The 26375-nt window shown below is 47.5% G+C and overlaps 11 protein-coding genes across 11 annotated transcripts; 4 read left to right on the top strand and 7 right to left on the bottom strand.

Annotated features, from left to right (window-relative positions):
* Positions 1–1101: 1101 nt before the first annotated feature.
* N7533_000120 (glycoside hydrolase family 55 protein) lies at positions 1102–4040 on the top strand (the record flags this gene model as incomplete). The annotated part of the gene is made up of 3 exons (XM_057096770.1): positions 1102–1658; positions 1717–2356; positions 2412–4040. 3 exons carry the CDS (start codon positions 1102–1104, stop codon positions 4038–4040), a joined length of 2826 nt encoding a protein of 941 aa, XP_056965263.1.
* A 1021-nt stretch (positions 4041–5061) lies between these two features.
* On the bottom strand, positions 5062–5442 carry N7533_000119 (uncharacterized protein; the record flags this gene model as incomplete). The annotated part of the gene is made up of 1 exon (XM_057096769.1): positions 5062–5442. The coding sequence occupies one exon, from the start codon at positions 5440–5442 to the stop codon at positions 5062–5064; it is 381 nt and encodes a 126-aa protein (XP_056965262.1).
* Positions 5443–7922: 2480 nt separating this feature from the next.
* N7533_000118 (putative GPI anchored protein) lies at positions 7923–8459 on the top strand (the record flags this gene model as incomplete). The annotated part of the gene is made up of 1 exon (XM_057096768.1): positions 7923–8459. One exon carries the CDS (start codon positions 7923–7925, stop codon positions 8457–8459), a length of 537 nt encoding a protein of 178 aa, XP_056965261.1.
* Positions 8460–8894: 435 nt separating this feature from the next.
* On the bottom strand, positions 8895–10453 carry N7533_000117 (uncharacterized protein; the record flags this gene model as incomplete). The annotated part of the gene is made up of 3 exons (XM_057096767.1): positions 8895–9678; positions 9740–9975; positions 10061–10453. The coding sequence occupies 3 exons, from the start codon at positions 10451–10453 to the stop codon at positions 8895–8897; spliced, it is 1413 nt and encodes a 470-aa protein (XP_056965260.1).
* Positions 10454–10797: 344 nt separating this feature from the next.
* On the bottom strand, positions 10798–11046 carry N7533_000116 (uncharacterized protein; the record flags this gene model as incomplete). The annotated part of the gene is made up of 1 exon (XM_057096766.1): positions 10798–11046. The coding sequence occupies one exon, from the start codon at positions 11044–11046 to the stop codon at positions 10798–10800; it is 249 nt and encodes an 82-aa protein (XP_056965259.1).
* Positions 11047–11381: 335 nt separating this feature from the next.
* Positions 11382–12876, bottom strand: N7533_000115 (putative GABA permease (Uga4); the record flags this gene model as incomplete). Its single annotated transcript, XM_057096765.1, has 3 exons — positions 11382–11578; positions 11640–12024; positions 12310–12876. The coding sequence occupies 3 exons, from the start codon at positions 12874–12876 to the stop codon at positions 11382–11384; spliced, it is 1149 nt and encodes a 382-aa protein (XP_056965258.1).
* Positions 12877–14482: 1606 nt separating this feature from the next.
* On the bottom strand, positions 14483–15549 carry N7533_000114 (uncharacterized protein; the record flags this gene model as incomplete). The annotated part of the gene is made up of 3 exons (XM_057096764.1): positions 14483–14817; positions 14874–15174; positions 15226–15549. The coding sequence occupies 3 exons, from the start codon at positions 15547–15549 to the stop codon at positions 14483–14485; spliced, it is 960 nt and encodes a 319-aa protein (XP_056965257.1).
* A 2481-nt stretch (positions 15550–18030) lies between these two features.
* On the top strand, positions 18031–19284 carry fhpA (flavohemoprotein; the record flags this gene model as incomplete). The annotated part of the gene is made up of 1 exon (XM_057096763.1): positions 18031–19284. The coding sequence occupies one exon, from the start codon at positions 18031–18033 to the stop codon at positions 19282–19284; it is 1254 nt and encodes a 417-aa protein (XP_056965256.1).
* Positions 19285–20002: 718 nt separating this feature from the next.
* On the top strand, positions 20003–20991 carry N7533_000112 (uncharacterized protein; the record flags this gene model as incomplete). Its single annotated transcript, XM_057096762.1, has 2 exons — positions 20003–20263; positions 20314–20991. 2 exons carry the CDS (start codon positions 20003–20005, stop codon positions 20989–20991), a joined length of 939 nt encoding a protein of 312 aa, XP_056965255.1.
* Positions 20992–21498: 507 nt separating this feature from the next.
* Positions 21499–22085, bottom strand: N7533_000111 (uncharacterized protein; the record flags this gene model as incomplete). Its single annotated transcript, XM_057096761.1, has 3 exons — positions 21499–21812; positions 21867–21914; positions 21971–22085. The coding sequence occupies 3 exons, from the start codon at positions 22083–22085 to the stop codon at positions 21499–21501; spliced, it is 477 nt and encodes a 158-aa protein (XP_056965254.1).
* Positions 22086–23914: 1829 nt separating this feature from the next.
* On the bottom strand, positions 23915–24445 carry N7533_000110 (DUF4334 domain-containing protein; the record flags this gene model as incomplete). Its single annotated transcript, XM_057096760.1, has 2 exons — positions 23915–24073; positions 24146–24445. The coding sequence occupies 2 exons, from the start codon at positions 24443–24445 to the stop codon at positions 23915–23917; spliced, it is 459 nt and encodes a 152-aa protein (XP_056965253.1).
* Between the last annotated feature and the right edge of the window lie 1930 nt (positions 24446–26375).

Here is a 26375-nt window from a genome sequence, read left to right as displayed (position 1 = left end):
GAGGTCGTTTATTGGCAGACGCCAAGACTCGCTCGCTCGACCCCATATTCCTAATCAGGAAGGCAGAGCACTATCCTTAGCTTAAAAAATATACTCGTCGGTAGAACTATGCACCGTAGCTTATATACCACTCGCTTTGATGTTTGCAAGATAACTGCAACTTGAAGATAGCTTTTATTCCTGCTTCCATGGCTTCTAATCTCGAACTCGTGTCATGAGTTCGCTGCAAACTGGGTACACAGGGCCATTCAGATAATTAAGGCCGAGCAAGCGTTGGTGGTCGATCATATTACTAGGCCACAAGCGATGGAGTATCCGTTGATAAAATATCCAGAAACTACCCAGGCACATTTGGCAGCATCTTGATACCTATGGTTAGTAATTGATAATTCACTAGATATCCCATTTGATCGGAAATAATCTCGGGTTGTTTAGGGAGAATGAGGGCCAAATGCAACCGCCATTTAACGATGCGCCTCGAGTGGTGAAACTTGATGAATATCACTTAGTCTCGTGCAGCACTCCATCTAGAGTTAGTCTAGGACCTCGAGATATATCGTTCTTTGAAAGTCCGATATATATATGCCTACCTAGGTAGGTACACTACATTCCCGTATTTGGGGGGGCATCTTCTCGACTCCTCTCTACTAGTACTCGTGGACCCACAACGATGCCAACAGCATCGACGCCGAAATTAACATCATCATAGTCCACTCTCTTCCGTATCCCTTTAGACTTTGTACCTCTCAGCTTTTTCCATCATTTATCCATCGGAAATGCTGTTTCTGCCATCACCCATCCACCGCCAGCGCGTCTTTGTTGTCCGTCTCTCGTTCCGCTCGCAAGGGGGGCGATCCGCGCGGCCCGCGAAGCTACCGCATTCCAGACATCCTATCCAGATCAAAACATCAGGTTTATCGGTATCCTGACGACGCCATGCCAACCGCCTGGTCTCCTACATGCCAGAAGGGTCTGGCCAGATCCCTGGTCCTTTTTCCGCCATGCCTGGAGTTCCAATGTTTACTTCTTCTCCTCCCTCCCTCTGCTACCAGCTTGAAAGGATATCCTTGAGGGTTGTGGTTGAGAAATTGAGGTTTGAGGATGCGGAGCTCACTATCTGTTGCTACTCTGGTAGCCTTTGTTGCTACTGTGTCGGGATCGGTCGCTCCTCTTCGTGAGAGTGACATTGAACATCTCCACGAAGTCAATCAGGGCCCATCGGAATCAGTCTTCTTTCCGGGTTTGTTTCCGACACTGTTATCCCAGGTAGGCGGTACTCCGAACTTTCTCGATGCACTGCTTGGAGATGCAAAGCCAACAGATACCCCGAGTCCGGAGCCTTCCAGTCCCCCTGAGGCTGTCAGTCCGGTGGAAACGCCGACTCCTGCGGAAACACCCTCTCCAGCAAAGACATCCACTCCAATTGAGTCTCCTGCTGCCTCGGAAGAACCTGATTCGCAGAGTCTCACATCTCCTTCAGCACCTGCCTCGCCGCAAACACCGAGTTCTTCAGGTGTTCCCTCGTTGCAGTCTTCTACACCGGTCCCTTCCTCCGCAGGAGGTGCCCCCACAACTGTGACCTATACTTTGACCCCAGCCTCGAGCCAAAGTTCGTCATCAAAGCAGATTCAGACATTCTCAACTCGCCCAAAGCCAGAGTATGTGATCGCTACCTCCCAAGCTACGGCTCGTGCTGACTATTACCAGATCTAACAGCCCAACCTTCGCCCCGGCGTCCAAGACATGTGCTCCCAAAGGACAACCCTCGCGTCGTGTCTTCTGGTTGGACCAACAGGACCACAAAGGACAAGGCGCTGGTCTGGCTCCCTATATCTCCGAAGATAACTCGTACCCCGTCTACCGAAATGTGATGCACTACGATGTTGCGAACGATGGTACGGGCGATCAGACAGCAAACCTCCAGAAAGCTATCGATGACACCGGAACCGGGGATAGTCGCAAAGGACATGGGGTCACTCGCTTCCCTGCTGAGGTGTATCTCCCCAGTGGTGTCTACCAGCTTGGAAGCACGCTCAAATTGACCGTTGGAACTATCATTGTTGGTAACCCCAACAATCCACCCGTCATCAAAGCATCTCCCAGTTTCCGTGGCCAATTCCTAGTTCTGGGATACGACAAAAACAACGGAAACCCTGAAACTAGTTTCATGATGGTGATGAAGAACGTGATCTTGGACACAACTTCGGTGGATGCCAATGTCGCCATCACTGCCCTCCAATGGGGCGTGGCTCAAGGATCCGGTTTGACCAATGTCGAGGTTCGCATGCCGACTGGCCCTGGTACACACACCGGTATTGATCTAAATGCTGGTTCAACTATTGCTGTCACCGATGTGGTAAGTTTTTCTCCCGTGACAAAATCGCGATGCCGGTCTCAACTAACTTCAACAGCGCATCATCGGCGGTGCCACCGGTATCAAAAACTCGAATCAACAGGTCAATTTCAAAAACATCCACTTTACCGCGGTTGGCACAGCCTTTTATGCCGCTGGCGGATGGACTGTGCTGCTCCAGGGTGCGACTTTTGAGTCCTGTGGTACTGCTGTCAACATGACCGATAATGGACTAGGCAGTCTGGTTCTACTAGACTCGACGTCGACCAACAGTGGAACTGTCATTCTGTTCCATGACTCCTCTCATGACGACGGGAACCAGAACAGCCAGTTCACTATTGAGAATCTTTCCCACGATTCCCAGCACCCTATCGCGGTTGATAGCACCGGTGCTACTCGCTTAGGACCTGCTTCGCACATTGACACTTATGTCTGGGGCTCAAGAGTACCTGGCCAGTATGAAACTGGAAAGGCTTTCGTTACTCAGCGATCGGAGAATCTACTGGTTGGTGGCAAGTATTTTACCAAGGCCCAACCTACCTATGGGGAATATGGCGATGATGATATCGTGAACGTTAAGACGGTGCCGGGCCATGTCGTCAAGGGTGATGGCCGAACTGATGATACGGAGGCTTTGAATGCTATCTTGTTGAAGAACGCTGGGGAGTGCAAGATTACCTACATTCCATTTGGTGTTTACCGAGTTTCCGATACTCTCTTCGTACCTGTGGGCACTCGAATGGTTGGTGAGGCATGGGCTGTCATCTCAGGCTATGGTGATGCCTTCAAGAATCCCCGTCAACCTCGTGCGGTTGTCCAGCTTGGTCGCCCTGGAGATGTCGGCGTTATTGAAATTCAGGACATGCGGTTTGCAGCAGGTGAAATTCTCCCTGGTGCAAAGATTTTGGAGATTAACGCTGCCGGAGCCCAACCTGGAGATGTTGGTCTATGGAACACCATCGTCACAGTTGGAGGTACCGCCGAAACGACAATTTCCAATAGCTGTACCTCACAGGATCCCAAGGACTGCATGGCTGCCTTCATGGTGATGCACCTAACAAACAGCTCGTCTGCATACATCGAGAACTTCTGGGGATGGACAGCGGACCACAACCTGGATAGCGAATCTCTTCTCACCATCATTTCGACCGGTCGTGGTATTTTGGTCGAAGCGACTCAAGGCACCTGGCTCACCGGTACTGGCTCCGAGCACCACTGGCTCTACAACTACAATTTCCACAAGGCCGAAAACGTGTACGCCGGTCTTCTCCAGACTGAGTCGCCTTATATGCAAGGTTCTGGCGAATATGAGAAGGCACCCGCACCCTGGTTTGCCTATGCCCAATATGGAGATCCGGACTTCTCATGGTGCTCCACTGACGACGACAAATGTCGCAGCGCGCTGGCCACTAATATTGACGGGGGCTCCAACATTGCCCTCTACAATTCTGCTGCCTGGGCCTTCTTCGATGGGTCGTGGAATGGTCTCTACAATGAGCCCTGTGAGGGTAAGTGTCAATCGAATATGATGCGTGTTGTTGGATCGCCACACAACTTGGTGTGGTACTCGATCGGCACCCGCATGACGGATGTGATGATCTTGGACGGAAAGACTAATCCGACCGAGACGAGCCATCCTGGTGGATGGGAAGGAATAATTCAGGCCTATAGAGAATTCTCTGCATAGACAGGAATTGGATCAGGCTTGGTGCGCGCATGTGCATAGCATGGCATGTTATTTGGACATAGATGCATTTCTGAGACGGTCTTATATGGCTGAGTACTATTTTCTTAATGACTAGTATGATTTGATTTCCGCTTTCGTTCAATTTCAAGATGTTCAAACCCTTCCGGTTCTAAATTTTATCTGTGCTCCTAGTATTGATAATACTAAGGATTTTGCTCTCATATTTCCATCTGAGTTGATCTTTGATTGTGAAAATAGTACCATCCGATCTTTGGGCTAGACGGCAAGTTCATGCGATATAGAATTCGAGTTTTTGGTTGCAACTGAAATATCTGTCATCCGTTAGACGATTCTCCAGAAAAATATAGACATTGAAATAACTTGAAGACATCACGCTAACTTGTACCTGAATGTAACCTTGAAAAATGAAACAGCTGGGTACCAACAAGTCAATGAGATCCGACGGGGTGCGATAAATACTACCGTTGCCATTACGACGACGGAAGTATAAGGTCACTTTGCGAAAGAATGCCAATGCTGGTATTAAATCAAATCCAAGCTCAAAATTTTCATTTTCAGGATAAATACTGTGATTGTTTTCTGCCCCGTTCCCCATAAATAATAGTTACGCTTTTGCTTTTTTTTACCTAGCGAATCTGATCAGAGTATGGTAAGCTGATACCAGGATTATGATATTTTGAATGAGAAGTCCCTGGAGTATGAATTCACAGAAGACATAACCTCGTTGACATGATTCCCTTCGGGACACCCATCTAAGAAGCAATTATTTAGGTATCTCAGACTGTTGCTGCAAGATGAACGGTTGCTAGTAGTATAAATGTTGAGAAATTGAACATTCAACCAATTAGATCAAAAGTAACACCGTATTCATTTTCTATGAAATTCACTTGGCTTCCCGAAAAGAACTCAAAAAGATCGAAAGCACGACGAATGTTCGAGTATCACAAGACTTTTGTTGAAGTTGACATGTGGCTAAGAAAAAGCAATGACATGTCTTTCTTTACCACCTGTTCTCGCGGCAGGAGACAGTAGCGCCTTGCAAGTTCACAGATTGCCCGTGGGCCAAAGATAGCCAAGTCGTTCTGGCGTTGAAATCCAAAGTCCCGTGAGCACATTCGATGGTGCAGGCTCCGTCCTGTGGGAAAGCAATGAGCTGCCCGTTTGTGGCGTAGATTCCCCCGTTTTTCGAGAGTGCGGTGTTGCCCCAGAAAGAGCTGATGGGGTACTTTTTGCCATCAGCGGGGATGCATCTGTCGGCATTGAGTCCAGAAGGGTCATTGGCAAGTTGAATGGTTATGGTCCGGACATTTTGGTCCCATTCGGCGAAGGCAGGAGCAACTTGAAGCAAAAATGCAAGGCTGAAGAGGCTGGTATATCTCATTTTGAATAGTATTTTGGGACGAGGTTAAGAACAAGATAGGAGGAGTTTGAGAGGTTTCTTTCGTGGTGGGAGTGATTTGAGGGGTACATGGTACTTCCTTAAATAATTTCAACCGTAGCCTAGACCCGCCAGCATAAAATCACTTCAAGGAGTTTCTACAAGGTTTAGACGGGCCGAGGCTGAATTCTTGCTTCAATAGGCTTCTGAAGCAGCAAATCTAGGAAATTCTACGACGTGAATACTAACTTCATGGAAATGGCACGTTGGCCCAGCATTCCAGATTCCAGATGCAGCCATGACTTTCAAACTGGCGATCTAGCCTTGTATCTCCTAGACTGCATGGCTCAGGTACAGATCCTCAGTGGATGATCCTCTTCGGGTAAAATGACTGAAGTGTAGATACAACAGTATATGACAACCTGGACAAGAAATTACTTGCTAAGAAATACTTGTCGATGTGACGGTACCTGCCAAACGTCGCACATCGATCGCTAATTGGCTGGATATCTCAACCGCTTCCGGGGATTTTCAGCAAAACCACGGGATGGTTCAGCCACCCACCGCCTGACCCACTAGCTTATTAGTGTAAATCCCAAGTCTTAGATGCTTCTAGCGAAGTCACATCGTTCATTTTATGAAATTTCTGGATGCGCCCAGGAACCAAAAAAGGCTTTACAGGAAAATGAGAAGAGAAACACAGCCCTCCCTGTTACCTCCTATTTGTTCCTAGGTAGGTAGATTGCGGCAAACCTGCAGGCCGGGAGGAAATTAAGGGTTGAGGAAAGAATATCACCTCAGGATACTGGTACCTTGATAGCCCTCAAGTGCTAATACCCTAAGATAGCTACGGTACTATAAACAGCCCTGGAGCCCTGGAGTTCGTAGGATTCTCCGAGTCCACCCCCAACTAGAAAGACTCGTAGCTCCAGAGCTTCTTGAACTTGAACTTGACCTCCCATTTGGGAAACTCACTGGCAGGGAAGAACTTCAAATTCGAGTTGAGCTTCCACAACTTGAAGCTTCAACCTTTTTTGGAACTTCCAACTTCAACTTACGTTCCAAGGTTGAAGAACTACTAGTATAGAATGGAAAGCTCGAATCATGCCAGTGATACCTAGGTATATAGTAGTACCTAGTAGTAGGTAGTGCCTAATAAACTTGAACCTAGTAGTACTAGTATGACAGCATCCATGGCTTGGAGCTACTATCCTACATGACTAGTCTTAATTCGCTAATTTTGAGATATTTAAGTTAATAATTTGCGATATGATGTATGTTCTATTTTGCTACCCTTTCGTTCCTTCATTGGGCGAGTTGGATGTTTGTTCGTCGATTGCGCCTGCATTTCTTACGCACGTAGCATCAGATTAGGCCCCCCTTCCCGAGCCTGTGTAAAATCACGTGAGACTATCTATTTTTACCACTCCACGTGACTTTCCCGTGACCAGAGCTGTCCAATTTGCCTCTCGGTGCTGGCCGGAACAAACTCGACTCCATCCATGACACCCACAAATCCACAGCCACACCCACGAATTCATCCACTTTGCACCGCGTCAAACGTCATCAGTCTTGGCTTAGTCGGGAGTATTCCGTAGGAGACCCATCAATCAATTCAACACGCAGTTCGTTTCCTTCATCCCGCTTCAATGCCAGAATCTCCTTAGGCTTAGGCGGAGTCGTCCTCCTGAAACTAGATCCTGAAATGTGTCCCGGCCAGTCACATGCCTACCTGCCGTGGCTGGTGGAGATCTTCCCCGACATCATGGAATTAGGGGGGTAAAGCCTACAATGTGGCGCTGCCAGCCGAGGTCTCCGAGGCCTTTAACTTTGTTTGAAGGCAGCACCATATTTGTTTCTAATTCAGTGTACGGAGTAGGCTGTGCCAAATCCCGACCCCATTTTCCAGCATGCAGCATATCACAGCACGATCCAGTACTGTAGAGCCCAGCTCAGAAATAAGCATCACTTCGGCTATACAACTCATGCAGCCCGTCGCAGCAAATAGCCTCATGTGCCGCTGTTCCTCGAAGATCTCTCACTAAACCGTCAACAATGGGGGCGGACAACGGTTCAAACGAATCATCATCCGCCTGCTCAGCCCAAGTGGAGCTATTAAATGATGATTTGCTTTCCAAAATTGCACTTTTCGCTTCAATTCCACTGATCGGCCGTAAGCCTTGGCCCCATTTCTTTCTGTTCTCCGTTCTTCCCCCCTAAACGGCGTCATTGCCACTGCCACAACTGCGGACCCTGATGCCTTGACCCCAGTTTTGTTTGCCCATCGTAGTTACTATGTTTATCTAGGGGAAAATTGAATGCTCCGATCGACACTATAAAGAACCCCTGGGTCTCCCCGAACCAAAACTTATTATTCTCGTCCTATCTACTGCCTAGCCAGCCCTATATCCAAAATCCATCCCCAACAACAAACCACTTCGAAGAACATATCTCAACTTCATCTCCCTTCCACCACCTCCAAAATGAAGTTCACTGCCATTGCCTCCGCCCTTTTCCTGGCCACCGCTGCCATGGCCACCCCCGACATCGATGTCGACTCCATTGTCTCCCAGGCCGAGGGTATTGCCACCTCCGCCAAGAGCGCGGGTGAGTCCATTGGCTCGGATGCCGCTGCGGAAGCTACCTCCATCGGCCATGCCTTCGAGACTGGCGGTAGTGCTGCTCTGTCCACTCTGACCGGCGAGGCTGCCTCCATCGCCACCGCTGTTGAGAGCCACGTTACCTCGATCGTTTCGGGTGCTGAATCCGTTGGCTCTGACGCTGCCAGTAAGGCCTCCGCTTGGGTCTCTACCTTCACTTCCACCAACTCCGATGGCGAGAAGACCACCGGCGCTTCCACTATTACCTCCCGCGCCTCCACGGCCACCAACACCGGTGCTTCCACCACTGGCTCCGAATCTGCCAGCCCTACCACTTCCAACGCTGCCGTCGCTGGATATAATATGAACGCCGCTGCTGCCGGTATGGCTGGTATTCTCGGTGTTATGGTTGCTCTGTAAAGGAGTTATCCCTGAATGTATGATTTTTGGATTCGGGTTTCTGGCATGAATACTCGGGTACGGATATGGCTTCTCTTTCACGACTTTCCTTCATTGGTTTACCCTAAAATATCTTACCGTGCATTCTTGCCGGCATGGGTTAATACCGGCGTTCTGAACTGTATATATACCTGTCAATACTTTTGAATTATGAACTTGAACATTTTCTTTCAATTGGTTTCCATTCGAATACTGGTCGTATTGTACCTAGGCAATTCTATCACATGTACTAGTAAGCAAAATCGTGTACATTCCAAAATTCAAGTTCAACTTGAACTTGAAGTTGCAGGCTGCCATGTGGGCACATGAGCCTTCAACCATGGCTGCCCAGGTGGTCTTAGACATCCTATGCCTAGAGACTCGGAGTTCAGAATCCATTCCAACCTTGGAATTTTATCACCGGCTCTCCCAAAACTGCGCATCAATTGCAACCAATCGATTGAACAACTGATTCCGAGACCTCATACCCGTAAGATGGAACGATTGCCCGATCTCCTTGCCGACCACGACCATTCCATCGGCAGCCTCTTTACTACCAGCCGTCAATTCAACAATCAACTTGCCCTTCCACCCCAATCCTTCCGTCTTCCGCACCTCCTGGATCTCCGTGACTGGAATCTGAAACAGAACGGATCCCTTCTTCCGCGCTTCAATGCTCAGATCTTCCAATCCGGCTGATTGATACGTCGTGAAGTATAAAATGGGCGGTTCCTTGGTGGAATCGATAACGGCTGCCCCGCGCTTGCGCTCGAACTTTGCATCAAATTTCAATGGCCCGTATGGTGTGCCGGAGAAGCGATGGTTTTGGAGCATGCCTAGGAGATTCTTTGTGTGTGCTGATCCTGCTATTGCCATTGCTCGGTCGAAGGCAACGTGGCCGCGAATTGCGGTTGCGATTGTGCGGCGGAAGAACTTGAGGATTTTGAAGATCGTTCGCTTTTTGGGTTTTGATGCGGCGAGGCTCTCGGATGATAGGTTGGTGCTTGAGTCGGTTGAAACGCTAGCCAAGTCGCCTGTTTGGGGAATGGTCACTGCCTTGGACTTCTTGCGCTTGATTGGCCATGCGGGCTCACTGTCCTCGGTTGTTGGTGGTGGTGGGAGAGGTGATGAATTGATTTCACCGATTCGGAGGAGTGTTAAGGTTAGTTGGGCGTTTGTGGGTACTCCTTTCAGAAGTGTCCTATGCCATGATAGTGTTAGAGGAGTCGCTTTGCAAATGATGGGTTGATTAGTGGGCATACATGTTGATATCGAGCTGCTCCTTCCAGTCTGGAAATTTGCGGTTGAGAAGATCCGTCGTGTAGGTGAAAGCCGGTGCACCGAAGAAGGCGAATCCTAGAGCGAATCCGACAAGTTTGATGATCCAATAACTGGATGCGAATGGGGCGACGAGACACACGATGCTCAAGATACCTGAGATGCGGAGGCGTGTTGAAATGAGATAGAATGGTGGAGTAGGAGAAAGAATACTGCAATCCTATTAATACAAACTTTCTCATTTTTTCTTGAGTCTGGAGAACTCACTTGGCAAATCTTTCATAGATATCAGTGATATCACTGACCACTCGCATGGCTTTATCCATTCCTTGGGATACCTTCTTCTTCATGGGCTTTTTGGTCTTTTCTTCTGCAGATTTCTCCGCGGCTGCTTCGGGTGTGTCAGGCGTGATATCAGCCGGTGCTGCTGCAATAAGTGCAGTAGAACCCTCCGCAGTCTCTTCGTCAAGAGGATATCCGAATTTCCCAGCAGCACCCTCGACGGCCATCGTCGCAAAGCTATCCAGCAGCACTTTGGCTTCTTGCTCGGCAGTCTCTCCCTTGTGATTCTCCGGAACACCGGTCAAGCTGTCTTGGGATTCCTGTTGTTCGTTTCCCGGCGTGTTTGAAGTCGAATTGTCTCTTGGTGGCTGCGTTGGAAGAACGGGGAATAGGAGCGGCCGAATCGGAGGAAACATTATCAGCGCAATGAGTAGGCTCGTTGTCATCGGGATTAGGAGGTCAGCCGCCCAGGATGCGAAGTAGACCTGTTTATAAGTTCCAAGGTTAGTATAGAGTGCTGTCAAGCAGGAGAGAAACAATTTACACCGCAAAAGACCGCAGTGCGGACGGGCTCTTTCCACGACCGCAATCTCCCAACATGTCGAAAGAATTCAATCAACCCGACAACCACAGATATATAAAATCTTTCAAGTGTCATCCGAAGCTTTTCCGGAGGATATACCTCATTTTCCGCCCGATTCAGGTCCAGATCCAGATTCGCGCCCGGTACAGCTTTCACATGTAAGATTTGCTTCACATGTCAGTCCAGAAGAACGACTTCCGCAGGGCCAAGCCTTACCTTATTGAATCGCCGAATCAACATCCAAAGATCTTCATTCGAAAGACCCTCTGCAAGTGTCTCTTCCACAGTTCTCGATGAAGGCTTCCATTGCACATTTCGTGGGTTGTCAGTCACTCGTTGGAGCGGCCCGCTCTCCTCGGGTGGTTGGGTGAATTCGAAGCTGTCGGTGTCCTCTATCTCACCGGGAGATTCATGCTCTTGGCTCATATTCAACAGTTCGATGGCGGGAATCCGACGAAAGCTGCATGGATGTTAACGTGTCGCGATCGTGGAGCGGGGGATTGGAGAAGACGGGGTGAGCTCCGTGTCCCTGATGACTGTGGGGTTGCAACGTCATATTTCGGGCTATTTTTAGCGAAGATCGGCGTTCAGTTATGGGGTGGTTGGCGAGAAAGAAGCTTGAACAAGCCAATTCATCCTGGCGGCTTAAGTTTTGCATAGCGATACGTGAATTAAACGGCTATATGATTGGACCTGACGCTGCGCGAAAAAGGGTATAGAACAAGTCCAAGGAAGTCTCTAAAACCACAGGAATCGAACGGTCACTCTTCCTTCGCATATGTTGGCCCTCCGCTTGAGACTACTGAATTGGAGGCGCCAATCTCTGAAATTGAAGAGTTGTTATCGTCGACTGTCATGCGTGGGCCAGCAAACCAGTGTCGCGCAAACAAGAAATAGTAAGCCATACACCCAGCCCACACGAACCCATTTATTACAACTGTGTAATTCATATCCGCCGCTGCGACGAGAATTAGTCAAATTGCCCAAGATTGATAGCTGCGCAAGTAGAATGAACTCACGCGAAGGATTGGGACCGCCGGTTGGAAACATGGAGAGCACAACACCGAACAAGAGGTAGACAACTGCAATCCACGCAATGGGCTTGCTAAGACGACCGGTATAAAACTCGCCTGGGTAGAACCGTTCTTGGCCCCAGACAAGACGGCAGAAGATTGGAGTTCCCCAGGACAAGTAATTGCTTGCGACAAAGAGGGAGAATAAAGCGTTTGTTGCAGCATTGTTGATCAGACATAGGAGGCCCAGGATGAGGCTTATCACCACTAATCCACCAATCACTCGCACAGGCTGGTAGTGAATGCGTTTGCTGATATAGCGAAAGAAGTTCGAAAATGGAAGGGCGCCATCTCGTGAAAATGCCCATGCCTGGCGAGAGGCCGCGACAATCTAGATTGTTAGTATGGCTTAGGGGAATGATATTGGAGGGGGTAGACTTACCAAACTGAGTCCAATGAGAAATTGTATCAAACAAAGTACAATCATGAAGCCCAAAGCGCCATCTTTGCCCAGAGCATCGTAGTAAATCTGCAAGTCGAATTAGCCAATGCGCGATCGAACAAAATTGCAACAATTTACCTGTGCCATTGGTTGTCCAAACTTCGAGTTTATTGTATTGGTCACGTTCTGATCCATTGTCGCAGCCATGACAGATAATGTGAGAAATCCAAGTACACATGCAGAACCAGCCGACCAGATAATCCCCAGGGGCACTGCTTTGGCTGCATGCATCGCCTCTTCACTCATATGCACACAGGAATCAAAGGAGCCGATAGACCAGATAGGTGCGAGCCATGCAAGCATGAATGCCCAACCGGTAGGCCATCCAGTCTCATTGTCGACGTGTTGAAAAACATAGCTTCCAGGATTGAGCACTTCACCACGTGTGACTTTTCCAACCGGAAGGGCAATCACGGTCGCGATGACCAATGAGACATTGATATAGATACACGCAGTTTGAATCTTGGGCATAATGCGACCGGAAAACGCAGCACAGATTCCATGCAAGAGAATCAAGCCCACGTAGACGGCGTAAATCACGCCTCGTGACGCGGACCATCCATCATCGCGGGAAATTGAGACACAGGAAAGAATCATGAGCGCAAGTGTATAATCGACCGAACAGATTCCACCAATAAGACCGAGCGTGTTGCTGTATCCGATCAAGAAGCTCAGTGGATTCTTGTATTTCTCGCCGGCAAAATAATGGGTCCACCAGTATAGACCTCCCGCGGTTGGCATCGCAGATGCAAGATCGGCCTGGAGAGGAGTAAGTCAAGACAGTCGCACATTGATGTTGGGCGAGCTGTAAGATGGTCATACCATTGCCAGCCCAACCAGAAGAATAAAAATGCTTGCTGTGAACCACCCCCAAACCATACCGACAGGTCCTGCTGGCAGCGAAAACGCAAGGGTTGACGCAATTGAAGGAACTAATCCCATTATACTAAACGCGACCGCAAATACCTGTGGAGTCGAATACTGCCTCTTAAGTTCCTGTTTGTAGCCCATTTTCGCTGAGCGCGTGCCCGTCAGCTTGCAATTCACGCATACCGGCATATTGACACGTTTGTGAAAACTCACCCAGGAGTTGCGAATCTCCGGTGTCCGCTAGACCCGGTGTCCCGGAGAAGGTCATGGCCTCCGCGTCCCTCATCTTAGTCTTCGAAGGTATAGCAAAGTGACCTAAACAAGATCGAAGCGTAAACACTCGGGCTGCATGGCGGGGGAGCTCTTTAAGAGTTTTAGAAGTGCACGCGGGGTCACACAAGGCTCCGATCTGGTCTGGGCGTGCTTGCAGGCGGACCTGACAGGGCTAGAAAGATTTCCAGGTGGATCTGCAATCGCTGGCAGGTGGATCGCTGCGTTGAATCCTTTACCAGCAAGTGTACGGAGTACGGAGTACGGAGTAGCAATATCACGATTGGCTTCTTCGGCAGCAGGCGTGCAGAAGGCGTTTGTTGATTTTCCGTTTTCGTGAAGGTAATACTGTCTGATAAGCTTACTATGCAGGGGCTGCTGTGTAGGCGGCTTGAGAAAACTCATTCTTGAGTCTTCGATCCTTGCGTCGTAAATCGACGCTGCATTGATTGGTGGAGCCCTTCAAGTTAGCCCGAGTAAGCAGCCAAATTCCACCCCCTTTTCTGATCGCGTCGTTCCTAGCCTGAAGATCTGTGGAACAGTACCGAGTACGGAGTTGATGTAAATGTTCCGTTTTTTAGTATCTTTGCCCTATGCATGTGCTATCTAATTCTCTGTCAAATTGCAAGATGTTACCTGATCATTGATATGGGTGAGTTTAACCGGATCGTGGTCCTTCGAACTGGCCCCGCAGCTGACTGGGTCGCCCGGGTGATCTGCAGCTAGAATAGATGCAATTTTCTCTAACAATGACTCTATTGAAATTCCTATTGGCAAAAAAAACTTGCAAACCAGCGCAGGAAAATCGATAAGAGTTTTCTCTTTGAAAACGAAATACAGTTTTTCCGTGCATTTTGACTTGGCCCGTTTTCTCAAGTCCTCAACTCTCAACTCTCAACTCTCAACTCATTGCCCGGGGAAATCTAGCCTTGAGAATCGATAATAATTTCACTCAAATATCATTATATTGGCATTATGTTACATAGATAAAGCTCAATATTTCACGTATGCCTGGAGTTCCAAAATTAAGATTCCAAGATATTAATACCATCCAATAAGTGTAATGGACAGTCTGAATAGTGGCCAGTCAGGGATCAGGAACCACCACCAGTAGTAGTTAACCCCTACAACATTTGGAGACTTTACAAGGTTTCACCCTTAAAACCGAATATCCTTAAAGTTCATGCCATGGTGCTTGGGTTATATCTCAAACCTGCTGCTCAGGAGGCACCTGCTGATGGACAGGCAAGTGGTGTCGTACCTCATCCTCAGGGTGATGATGCAGGCCATCCGTGACAGTGTGCTCCGATGCTGCCGAGGATTCACTCTTGCCGGCCTTGACTTCCCATTCATTGTAGTCTTGGCCAGGGTTGATATTTTCCCAACGGACGAAACACAGGAGGTGGTAGAAGCCAGAGGCAAGGAGCGATCCGAGGAGAGGTCCAACCCAGTAAATCCAGTGATACCCGGGGAAGCTACGGTTGATCACATCGGGGCCTAACGAGCGTGCGGGATTCAAAGAACCGCCGGTATAGTAGTCACCTAGGGATCGATTAATGTTAGTTCACACATTGAGTCTAAATTCGAGTCATGCGTACCGATCAATTCTGCGACGAAGAATGTGAGACCAATGCCGACGGGGGCAAGATATGTGGACTTGTGCTTGACCACAGCCAACATAATGATTACCAAGACCAATTGGGCAGTGAGGAACATCTCAATGAAAAGACCCTGTACGATAGAGGCACCACCGCCCAATCTGGTGGCACAGTTCAATGGGCCTGGAAAGAGAGCGCTAACGACACCTGCTGCGGCAATACCGCCGACCAACTGTGCAGGGAACACAAATAGACCACGCATTGGAGGCAGTCCACCAGTGAGACAAAGAGCTAGCGTCACCTTGCTGGAATTAGCATTCCGAAATATTCAGAGAGGCGTTCCACATCGTACCGCTGGATTGAATAGACCGCCAGTCACACGGAAGAATGCCCAAACATTGACAGTCAAAGCGAAGCCGAAAGAAAGAGCCGAGTAGAGAAGATTCGAAGTATTTGGGTAGGAGCCAGGCGGAGGCATTGGTGTATTAGACACTTGCGTTCCGGCGAACGAAAAGAACAAGAACAAAAACGTTCCAACGAACTCGCCCACCACGCAAAGCAGGTTATAGCGCATCCTATCGGGCATTTGCAACATGGGAAGCTGGCCACGGCCACCGGGCCCCGGCGGGCCGCCCAGAGTAGAAGCTCCAGATGGCGCACGTTTGTGAAAGATCATCTTGGGGTGATGATTTCAACTAATTAATAGAATCGATTCGGGTCGAGAATTAAGATACTTGAAGGTATTAAATCTTCAAAAAGTCCAGACGACCAATTCTGTGTCAAACGTCCCTGTGACGAGATATTTATCCAAACACGACAAGCTATCTCAGACGTCACTATAGCAGGCTCTCCAAGTGTAGTCTTGGTCCATTCATCATCGACCGGATCTTGGCGCAGGGTGTGAGCGAGTTCGTCCGAGTCGCTAAGCATCGAAGTAATAGCCAGGGCAGTCTTGCTCGCCGGGCCATTTTACCTATTTTAGAAAGACGCACTTTCAAGCACCTAAGATAATAATTCAGACATTCAACAATGGTGAGGTCAATAATTTGATGTGTACCATGTTTATGGGGGTCAAGCCAAGCCATATGTCAAAACGGGCGCTTCCGAGTGTCCGCAAACGGATGTTCCGGCATTGTCTAGAACACAATCTGACACTTTGAATGGGGTTCCACACAAAGATCGGCTCTATAAAGATCGGTAACCGCTCTGATTGGACAGTGGATAAATCAACATATCCTATCCCACGCATCCCTATCATCTAGGTCTCATAGAGATTGCTCACCTGGGCATTTATGGGGGTGTTACATTTGAAGTTTAATTTCACGAGATGTACTCCGTAGAGTTCAGCTAGTACTCTATGAAACTTTAGTTCTTGAAGATTTTTTTTGGATTAGAATTGACGGACAGGTGAAATTCCGACTGGTATCTCATCGATGGAATGTATTTCCTAGGGAGTATGGAAAATTATCTAGTCTGGTGATATTGATCAGTGTCTTTATCACGCTTAACGTGTAAGATACGGATACTTAATTTCTGGAACATAACGGCCTCCAGCTTGACCTTCTGGGCTATTAATCAGATTCGAGAGTTCCCGAAACACCAATAAGGTTGAAATCCGGTTGAAAGGTGGCGATTAAAAGTCAACCTCCATATTTTGCCCACTTGATATGATTCAAGTACTGGAATTGAATGAATCATCGTCGTTGTGCATTACATGACTTGCGCTAAGATTACGATGCATTCAGGTGAGACCTAATATCATGACCCATGATAGAATGGTTGACAAACGATCGGATTCTGAGGGTTTTAGCTCTTCCCCAATAAGAAATACCTTCGTGATTCGCACATTTCTTCTTAGTTTTGGGGGACTGCATATTGAAAAATCTTGCCAGAAGCGATATGCAGCTCTCTTATTTATGCAAACCGTCAATTTCATTTCACGGGATGAAACTGAGGTCAAATGCCCAGGTGACTTTTGTCATTTTTGAGCGCTTGCCTATGCTTTTCCCGTCGACCATAAAGGCTGTCTAGAGAGTATTGTGAAATTCAAATATTCAGTATCAACTCGATTCCCAATGTCCACACCATAAGTTACTACTTTGGTATTGAATAGCAGTGCGCAAACCCTGGACAAAAACTAATCTGTTCTGCAAGTTAATGCCTAGGTAAGAACCCCTCTCACACGAACTTGAACCTTGGAAGCCAATTGTAGGGTTCTTGGCAATGATGTAGCATTATGCGAACTCATATTATGCCCCGCTAGATTATGCGGTTTTTATCCAAAAAAAAGTGAGGTGCGACAGATTGGTCAGTTCATCTTTAAAAATATCTTGATTAGAAGACAAATCTGCGTCGGGGGACTTCGGCACAGGTGGGGCCGTTCCTACACGTTCTCGTGTGGGCTGATTCGGTCGGGATTGGAGACCGGCGCGTGACCAGACCTAAGGGATAAAATCGGTGGATAAACAGAGCTAAGCGACGTGGCGGCGTAGAACTCGGGACGAACTGCGCAAGCCCCGATCATAGTACTCACTCCATGGTCAACGGAGGATTCTTCTACTTTTGTGTGACTCTAATTGGCGGGAGCCTGCTATCTGTCAAGGGAGATCGGCGATTTAAAGACGACTATTATAGAAGTTGCAGTAGCAAGGCCCCGCTCTATGTCATACTTAACAATTGAATTAATTATCTCTTGAAGCATTGGTCGGATTTTCGCAAACACTTACATCTCCTCTGAAGATAGCGCCGAAAAAACTCCAGTGGGCGGAGCACCAGCACACCGTGGTTAAATAATTTGATTTCAATTGTACAAGTCAACCACTCAGATTTCGGGATTTGGTCAACCTCCGCGGAGATGCGGGACAATCCGTTATCCTCCCGTTTTAACCGCAGAAACCGGCCAGGTACACCATCTCGACATTTCTAGATTTTGCATCCGGCCGAAGATGGGTCATGTGTTTGCAAATTTGAATTGGCTCATAATATAACGAGTAGAATAAATACCTGGTGCTTTTCCGGTCCACGGCAAGAAAATTCCATGTACATTAACTTTGATCACAGCAGTACATAGATCTTTGTTGTACTATTCAAGATCTATACCACATTTCCCCTCGACGGACCTCATTTCTCTCTCATCAGATAACCCACACTCTTCACCATGGGTTCCGTTTCCGGTTTGCGGCCAGACCAAATGCAGCTCATCAAAGCGACAGTTCCTGTCCTGGTGGAGCATGGCAAGACCATCACGACTGTTTTTTACAAGAACATGTTGGACGCACACCCCGAGCTGAAAAACGTCTTCAACATGCCCAATCAGACCAACGGGCATCAGCCTCGTGCTCTAGCGGGTGCCCTATTTGCCTATGCCTCGAACATCGACAACTTGGCCGCATTGGGCCCTGCCGTGGAGCTAATTTGCAACAAACACGCTTCTCTCTACATTGAACCCGAACACTACGAAATCGTTGGGAAATACTTGATCGAAGCCATGGGCGAGGTTCTTGGAGACGCTCTCACTCCAGAGATCAAGGACGCCTGGGCAGCTGCTTACTGGCAGCTAGCAGATATCATGATCGGCCGCGAGAAGCAAATCTACCAACAAAACGAAGGATGGACAGACTGGCGCGACTTCAAGATTGTCGACAAGGTCAAGGAATCCGACGAGATAACTTCTTTCTACCTGGCTCCCGTTGATGGCAAGCCGCTGCCTGCGTTTCAGCCAGGCCAGTACATTTCGGTCAAGGTTCATATTGACGAGCTGCAACATGATCAGCCTCGCCAGTACTCACTCAGCGACAAACCATCCCCTAACTATTATCGCATCAGTGTGAAGAAGGAAATCGGCTTGAAAGCGAGCGAGCCCGGTGCGTCAACTCACCCTGGCTACGTTTCCAACCTGCTTCACGAGACCAAAAAGAAGGGCGATTTAGTCAAAGTCTCCCATCCCTGTGGCGATTTCTTCTACTCCTCAAGCGAGGAAAACCAGCCTGTCGTTTTGATTTCTGCTGGTGTCGGCCTCACCCCCATGACCTCAATTCTGAACACATTGATTGCCAAGTCATCAACCACAAATCAAAAGCTTCACTTCATTCACGGTGCTCGAAATTCCAAGGCTCGTGCCTTCCAAGATCATATATCCTCCATTGCGAAAGACAATTCGAATATTCAGGCGACTTTCTTCACCAGCCACCCTTCCGCCGACAACAAGCAAGGGGTTGATTACCACCATGCTGGCCGAGTGGATCTGAGCAAACTAGATGCTAATGATGAGTTATTCCTGGATAACTCCCAAACACAGTACTACGTTTGTGGACCTGCGGAATTCATGAATGGTACGAAGGCCAGCCTTGAGGCTTTGGGTGTCAAATCGGGAAACATCAAGATGGAGCTCTTCGGAACAGGAGGCTTGTGAAATTGAAAGCACGGCTTTTCTTCTTAGAAACATTTTTTTTATTTGGCGGGCGTTTATACATACCATCTCATCTCTTTTTATAGCATGATTGAATGAAGCAAAGGGGCGCACATTCTTTAGTTCCTGTTTTACTCATGAACACAATTTCTTAGACATGGAAATGCCATTTCCGTGCTACTAGTACGCGTCTGTATCCATGAATATCTTGGCCACAAGCAAACTTGAATGTAATCGCAAGGGTAATTATATGAGTTTCATACTAGTATCATCGAATACTGCCGTAAGCGACAGAGCTTGCCAGTTTAACTTAAAACCTTGGAATGTAGTTCTTCCAAGGGTGCCAAAAGCCAATAAAAGTCCCTCATGATTTTTTTTTCCAATATATTCAAAGCTATATCCTACTCCTACTTTAGATAAATTTCAAGGCAGGATAATCGACAAAGGTTGATTTTTCGGACGGAGATACCGGTAATCGTCCGATTTTTCGGATCTTGCAACAGCCGACCGAACACCCTATTTCTAAGCAAAATCAAACCAAACACCGCCAAGTCCTTGCGAGCACGACCAATTTCATAAACACAGATAGCCTAGGAAGGTACTGTTAATGGTATAAGAGACCTCGGGAATTGCGTTCTTGTCAGCTTTTCCGAGAAATTATACCTATCTCCCGCAGCGCTCTTAAACCATCGGGTTCTGACGTGTAATATTTTTTAGAAAAATGAGCCCAATCATCGGTGTCTTCCCCGCCTCTGGTGGGCTGGGATCGAGCGTTGTGAATCATCTAAAAACACTTGTTCCTGCTTCGCAATTATTGCTAATCGCCCGCCACCCCGAAAAGCTAGTCGCCAGCAGCCGAGAAGGCGCTTCTATTCGACAAGCCGATTATGATATCCCATCGTCTTTGACCAATGCATTCGACGGGGTGGATGTGTTGATGTTAATTTCGTATGCGTCGTTTGAGGTCCAGCATCGGGCTGAGGTAAGTTTCCTGGACAGGTAATTCTAAATTAGACACTGACGAATGAGTAGGCCCACAAACTCGCAATCAATGCCGCTATCGCAAGTGGCGTGAAGCACATCTTCTATTCATCGCTTGGGTTTGCGGGTAACTTAAGCGATGAGAGCGTTGCACATGTCATGGGCGCTCATCTTCTGACCGAAAATTATCTCGCGGCCCAGAAAGATAAAGTATCCTATACTTCCATTCGGGAGGGGCTCTACTCAGAGTCTTTTCCTATATATACGGCCTGGTTTGATCCCAAGAGCCCGGTTGAAGAGATCACAATTCCACATTCGGGTGATGGCCCCGGTGTCTCGTGGGTGAAACAAGACAATCTCGGCGAAGCAACTGCTAGGCTAATCGTTTCATACGTGACGAACCCTACAAGATTTAGCTATCTCAACGAGAAAGTTCTCCTGTCGGGGCAAAGGGAAATATCGCTGACGGAGACGGTGGAAATTATCGGTCGCACTATCGGAAAAAAGCTTCGAATCAAGGAGATTTCGGTCGATCAATATGTTGATTTGCCTCAGATTGGGGATAAGCACACATACCACGGTATTGACCTCTCTAGAGAGTGGTCCACTGCCTGGCAAGCTATTAGGAATGGAGAGGCGGCTACTGTTTCTCTGGCTTTGAAGGATATCTTAGGCCGGGAGCCTGAAGATTATGAGACAACCATTCAGAATCTTATTGGCAATATCTAGGCAGCTTTGAATGCTGAATACCTTTTCTAGCTTTTGAATAGACATCTCATTATATTGTTGATTTTGTTTATTCCTTTATTTGCCACGACTGCCGATACCGTTCAGCGGGTATGGGACCTGAGGTAAAAGAAGCAGGATTGCACGCTTAGCTGGTTTAATGCAATTCACGGAGATAGATGCCCCATTATTGCAATTTAATGACCTCTTCGGCCCGGTCGTATGACCTCTATGAGTTAGAATGATTCTAGGTCTGGGCAGCACAATATGAGGATTCCAAAGATCCGATGTACTGAATCATCCTTCCTCTGGGTCTTTGATCTCCGGTCGAAATCTGTATTTGGAAATATAATTCTGCCAGCAGAAAAAGCGAGAAAAACGTAGTTGACGAGGTCTAGGGACTTGGAAATTTTATATTCGATCATTTATAGATTTGAATTTGCTGAGCGTCTGTACCCATCTAGCTTACTATTCAATCACTTGCTATGGTACACATAGTGCTGCACTAGCTTATTCCTTGAACTCCTTGACCCAAAGGTTGGCGGCCGCATACTCCGCGTTGTGAGCACCGTACCAGAAGATTTCCTTGGCCTTGTCCTCTCCGTAACCATCGATAGCGAACCAGGCGTCGCCCTTGTGTGCGAAGTAGCCCTTATCAGTTTGGTTAAAGCCGATAGTGGTGGCACCTTTAGGCGTGGCACCAGAATGGGGACGAGTGAGGCCGACTTCTGAGACAGAATTTTCCACGATGTAGAGGCTCTGGAAAGCAGTTGGGACACTGTTTTGGGAGGTGAATGAGACGGCACCATTAGCACCGCTGCGAACTACAACAGAATTAGATGAGATTCGGAATATAATCTTGCCATTTATAAACTTACGAATGGCGATCTCGTGAGTGGTGGTGTTGGCTCCGATCCAAAGGTGCTCTGCAATATGAATTAATTCATGTACATTTTGGTGATGGGGAGTATTAATGACTTACCACCGTCGGTGAGGACAGTATAGCCGCCGTCGGCGACGAGGGTGAAGGCAGCAGGAAGCTTAGCAGCAGCAACGGCGCAGGCAAAGCCCGCAATGGCAGCGAGGGAGAATTTCATTTTGGGTTTGGTTTGGATGAGTACGGAGTCAATCGGTGCCAGGGGCTACGAGTCTTTATACATGATCTCTCAGGTGACTATGCTGCAACAGCTCGGTTGAAGCGGGTGAGACACTACTAACCTCAATTACCAGCAAAAAATGGAGATTATACCACATATAATTGAGCTGATTGATGGCTATAATGGGGTAAACTTGTTTGAGGGTCGATCATCCGGGGAAATTGAAACATGTCTTTCATCACCTCATGGCCAGGCAACTTGATTTTCACCGACTTTCACAGAACATCTTTTTGACAATTTCGTGATTCATAAAGCGTGGGTTCAACTTTCTCTAGCTTCGAAATTCACCAAGAATGGAACTTTTCTCAATTACCCCTTTTCCCCTTGATGATGACTGGACGCCGACCCTGAGGTACGGAGTGCCTAGGGGGCCTTTCCATCTGCTGCGGGGTGGCTTTTAAAGGTATTAGTTACTGCCGATCTTCTATGATCGTCGGGAATTTTTCGGAGGTATTCCCAATGACGTCTTTTGTGCTATTCTTATCGAATAAGACTGGGCAGTCAAGATTCTGGGGGCGTATAATTGATGCCCCATCACTCAGTGGTTTACCTTTTCTCAATATAGACATTGAGGGGTTCCATAGACTACTAGACAGTTCTTGAGTACAGAGCAGCCAAGGTGGTTGTGCTAAGCAACCTTCCGTATTGACATTCTTCGGGCCTCCCGAGGTCGGAGAGACCGGAAAATGGGTAAAGTATGGGGACCGTGACCCGGTATTGATTGGACAACTCCGTTTTATCGGTCTTGATACGTAGCTCATTGTATCCTGTCAGATGTCGCACTGCAAGCAGAAGCTTCATTATTAGTCCGTGGTTCTTTTTTTGCCTTCACAGCCAGGGGAGACCTTTGCTCAAGAATTTGCGACCTCCACTCGTCTCGCTGATCTATTCGGGCTTCTGCTTGACGCAACTCTGCAGTGGCGTTTCTTTGTATCCGGTCTTATCATTCTCATTGTGGTTTCCTTTTCGATTATGTAACTGTCGATGGCATTTGTTTTCCACTATTTCTTTTTCTTTATCCTCTTCTTTTCTCTATCTGCCTTCTTGTTCTTCCTGGTTCAGATCTTATCCGGTGTAGGTCCGTATTCTCCTTTGCAATAGGCGAGTTTTACAATGTGGTTAAATTACAAGTCCGGTTTGTTTTGTCTTTTTACTTAATTTCTTTTACCTGTTTTAATCTAATTCACGTCCCCTTAATTGTTTGAACAAGTGAGGAAGATGATCTAGTGAGTAGTCTGTTCAGCGTTCACACTATAGACATAGGTATAATTCCTTTTGCGCGAATGTTCGACAATCAGAAAGACGAAAACCTTGGAAGCTTTACGGGACTCGGACCGGTTGACTGCCGAAACGAAATACCTCTCGAGTCTTTCTTCCAGTGGCTGGATGTTCCCTTTGTCTGTCTTACTCTGCTTTCTTCTCTTTTCCTTCCCTGTGCATCTGCACGGCTTCGCAACATTTCCATACTGCCCAAGCAATTTGTAAATGAGCCGTAGTGATGGATTCGCAATCAGTTCATATATTGGTCTCATCTAAGTCTTTGATAGCTGGTCCTGACCGTATAACTAAATCGTTTCATTTCAAAGGTTGTTACTCTGGATTTTGGCTCGCTGGCCTCTTTTATGAATTGTCCACAGGTTTTCTGTATTTGATTGCCTCAGTCCTCTTGAAGTATAAACCAGTCAATCTACTACATCACGAAAATAGCTAGTTGAAATATGACTCATTGCGATCACCGAAATCCTCCTCATTTCAGGTTGATATCGATCTTATTTATACAAGTAAAAGAAAAATGTTCCCGGTGCAGACTTCGCATCCATTGCTCCCAAAAGCAATGTGTCATTCACATATTTGAAATAGTCAATGATGGGTTTATCATCATAGATCATGGCTGTCGTGATCCCACCACGGTATTGCATGGGACGAAGCTTTTTGAGTTATAGAATCAGCTTACATTTGCCAATGACTAGCATGCAGCTGAATTCTCGGGGTTTACTTACTCTGGCATGACCCCAGTCCTCATTCCAAGCTCGAGAGCCATCTTCCTTATATCCCATAATGGGGTCAACATCTTCAGTGGATCGGAAGTCTTTGCCAGCCCATTTCAGGGCCTCCATCTTTGCCTCGGTCGGGTGGTTGGTGTTTACACTGCCGCCTTTCCAGGCACCTGTAAAATGATCGGGGCCGACAGGCTTAAGTTGATCAAAAAGTTCCCAGACTTCATCGTCGGTGAGATTTTGACGTTTAATCAAGTCTTCGACTTGCTTTTCAGGTGCACTTCGTTTATTGTCAGTTGCCATCTGAGTCTTCAAATTGCAGACCGTTCCTATTGTCTCCCTGACAGCAGTAGTACATACGGCAGTACTTACGGAGACATATTATCGGTCGACTCAGATAGGTAGAAGATCTGGGTTTGTAGAACCTAGGTAGGATAATGACCGGGTAGTAATAAGTCCTTGGCCGAAGCTGTCTTATTTATAACTGAAATTTGCGCACGTATGTAGCTGACTTTGCGTCACTGGGCTCAAGTTTCCAGTTTAGTGCATGAATCGTCTTCGCACATGATATCGATCGGCTCCTCTAGTATCTCGTCTATCTATGGTTCTATTCGCTTGGGCAAGAACGGTGGGGCTAATCCGCGTGGATCAAAGCCATATTGCCCCTTCAATGGATAACATACTCCATAGCGGCCGACTAACTGTCCCCATGAGGGGTAGTGGTGGCAAAGCTGAGCAGACGATGGGCCCTGATGCATTTCCACACTCACGGACCCACCACTCGCAGATTGAGGATGGCAATAAAATTTGCAATGGCATTGGCAAAACCTGCATTGTGATTTATAAATATTGAGATGGAGGAGTACACCCCAGCGAGGACGTGTGCGCATGTACCAGAATCAGATGCAAAGGGTCCACTAGGGCTGCCCCACGACCTGATGCTTGGAACGAGATCTTCACTCAAGATCTTTGACGATCGAAAAAGGAAAATCCTAGTGGCTGGGATCGGCTTGAAGGAGTCTCCGATTAGGCCGAGAATGCGTTGGAAATTGGAAGAAGCCTCCCGATGGACGAGTGAAAGAGCTTGAATTGATCTCCACTCCGAAAAACGCCGGCCGAGGCTGCATACCCTACAAACTCAGATGCTGCTACCTACTCCGTATGGGTTGAATGAGTGTGTCACAGATCGTCACAATGCACAATGGTGCCCAGAGTGTTGTCTCCCACCGCTTCGATGACGAACTTGCTGCAATTCCTTCCGATACTTCTTTTTCTTGATGTATCCACTCTGTAGGGATCCACATATCAACAAGCTCGCGTAGCTCAGTTGGTAGAGCGCGGCACTAGTAATGCCGAGGTCTTCAGTTCAAATCTGGACGTGAGCAATTTCTTTTTGATTTCGATCAAATGCCTTCTGTTCGAAGGCAACTCATTTAACTTGACCTTAACTGCCCAGGTGAATGATTTATTTTTCTTTCTTTTTCTTGTAGGGCTGAGTGACCTAAAGCAGCGGTCTATGCCAAGGTGACTAGGTAATTTCTGCTAGCTAGTAGAGAATTTCAAGTTCAAGTTCGTTCCAAGGTTCCAAGATTGGCAGCGCTGGAGGGTGGAATGAAACTTGAATATACCACCTACTAGGTAGTAGTAGTACTACGTACAGAATCGGAGTACCTAGTCCGTTTGTACATGCGATTTGTTAGTACTAACTCTGATGCTTATGCAATCATGTCACACCATATTTCCAGTTCTGAATTCACTTCTTATCTCGGAATTCCAACCTTGGAAGGCTAAATAAATGTATCGGCTCGACCTAAATTCTACCTAGTAGTAGGTATTCGAAATACCCGGTTCTTTTCTGGACTCTTCGACATCATCCATGGATGTTCAACTCGATGTTGAACTCGATGATCCACAGAAAAGGACCGTGCCGGTGTCTCTCAATACACTAGTGGTGGATCAGACTTTATCCCTCCGCCTGGGCGTATTCGATATTTTATAAGATTGCATCCTGTTTCCACATTATCGTTATGTACCGACGTAGATCCCGTAACCGGAACCCAAAATCCGGGGAAGCTTGAGACCGGCAGGTCAGCTCCATTTCAGATCCGTGGGTGCTGTCATCCGGCGATTCTAGCGTTAGCATGGTATCCACCACCGGGCCAGCGGGCTGCCGTGTCGACTGACTCCAGACTGGCGGGGGAGATTCCCGTCGAAATATTATACCATGTTACCC

The sequence above is a fragment of the Penicillium manginii genome (genome assembly GCF_028828005.1).
Source record: "Penicillium manginii strain IBT 31320 chromosome Unknown utg000001l:1.0-3466041.0:1.0-3467806.0, whole genome shotgun sequence".
NCBI classification, from domain to species: Eukaryota; Fungi; Ascomycota; class Eurotiomycetes; order Eurotiales; family Aspergillaceae; genus Penicillium; species Penicillium manginii.
The sequence above is the reverse complement of the archived record's forward strand: the minus strand, read 5'-3'. Positions and strand labels throughout refer to the sequence as shown.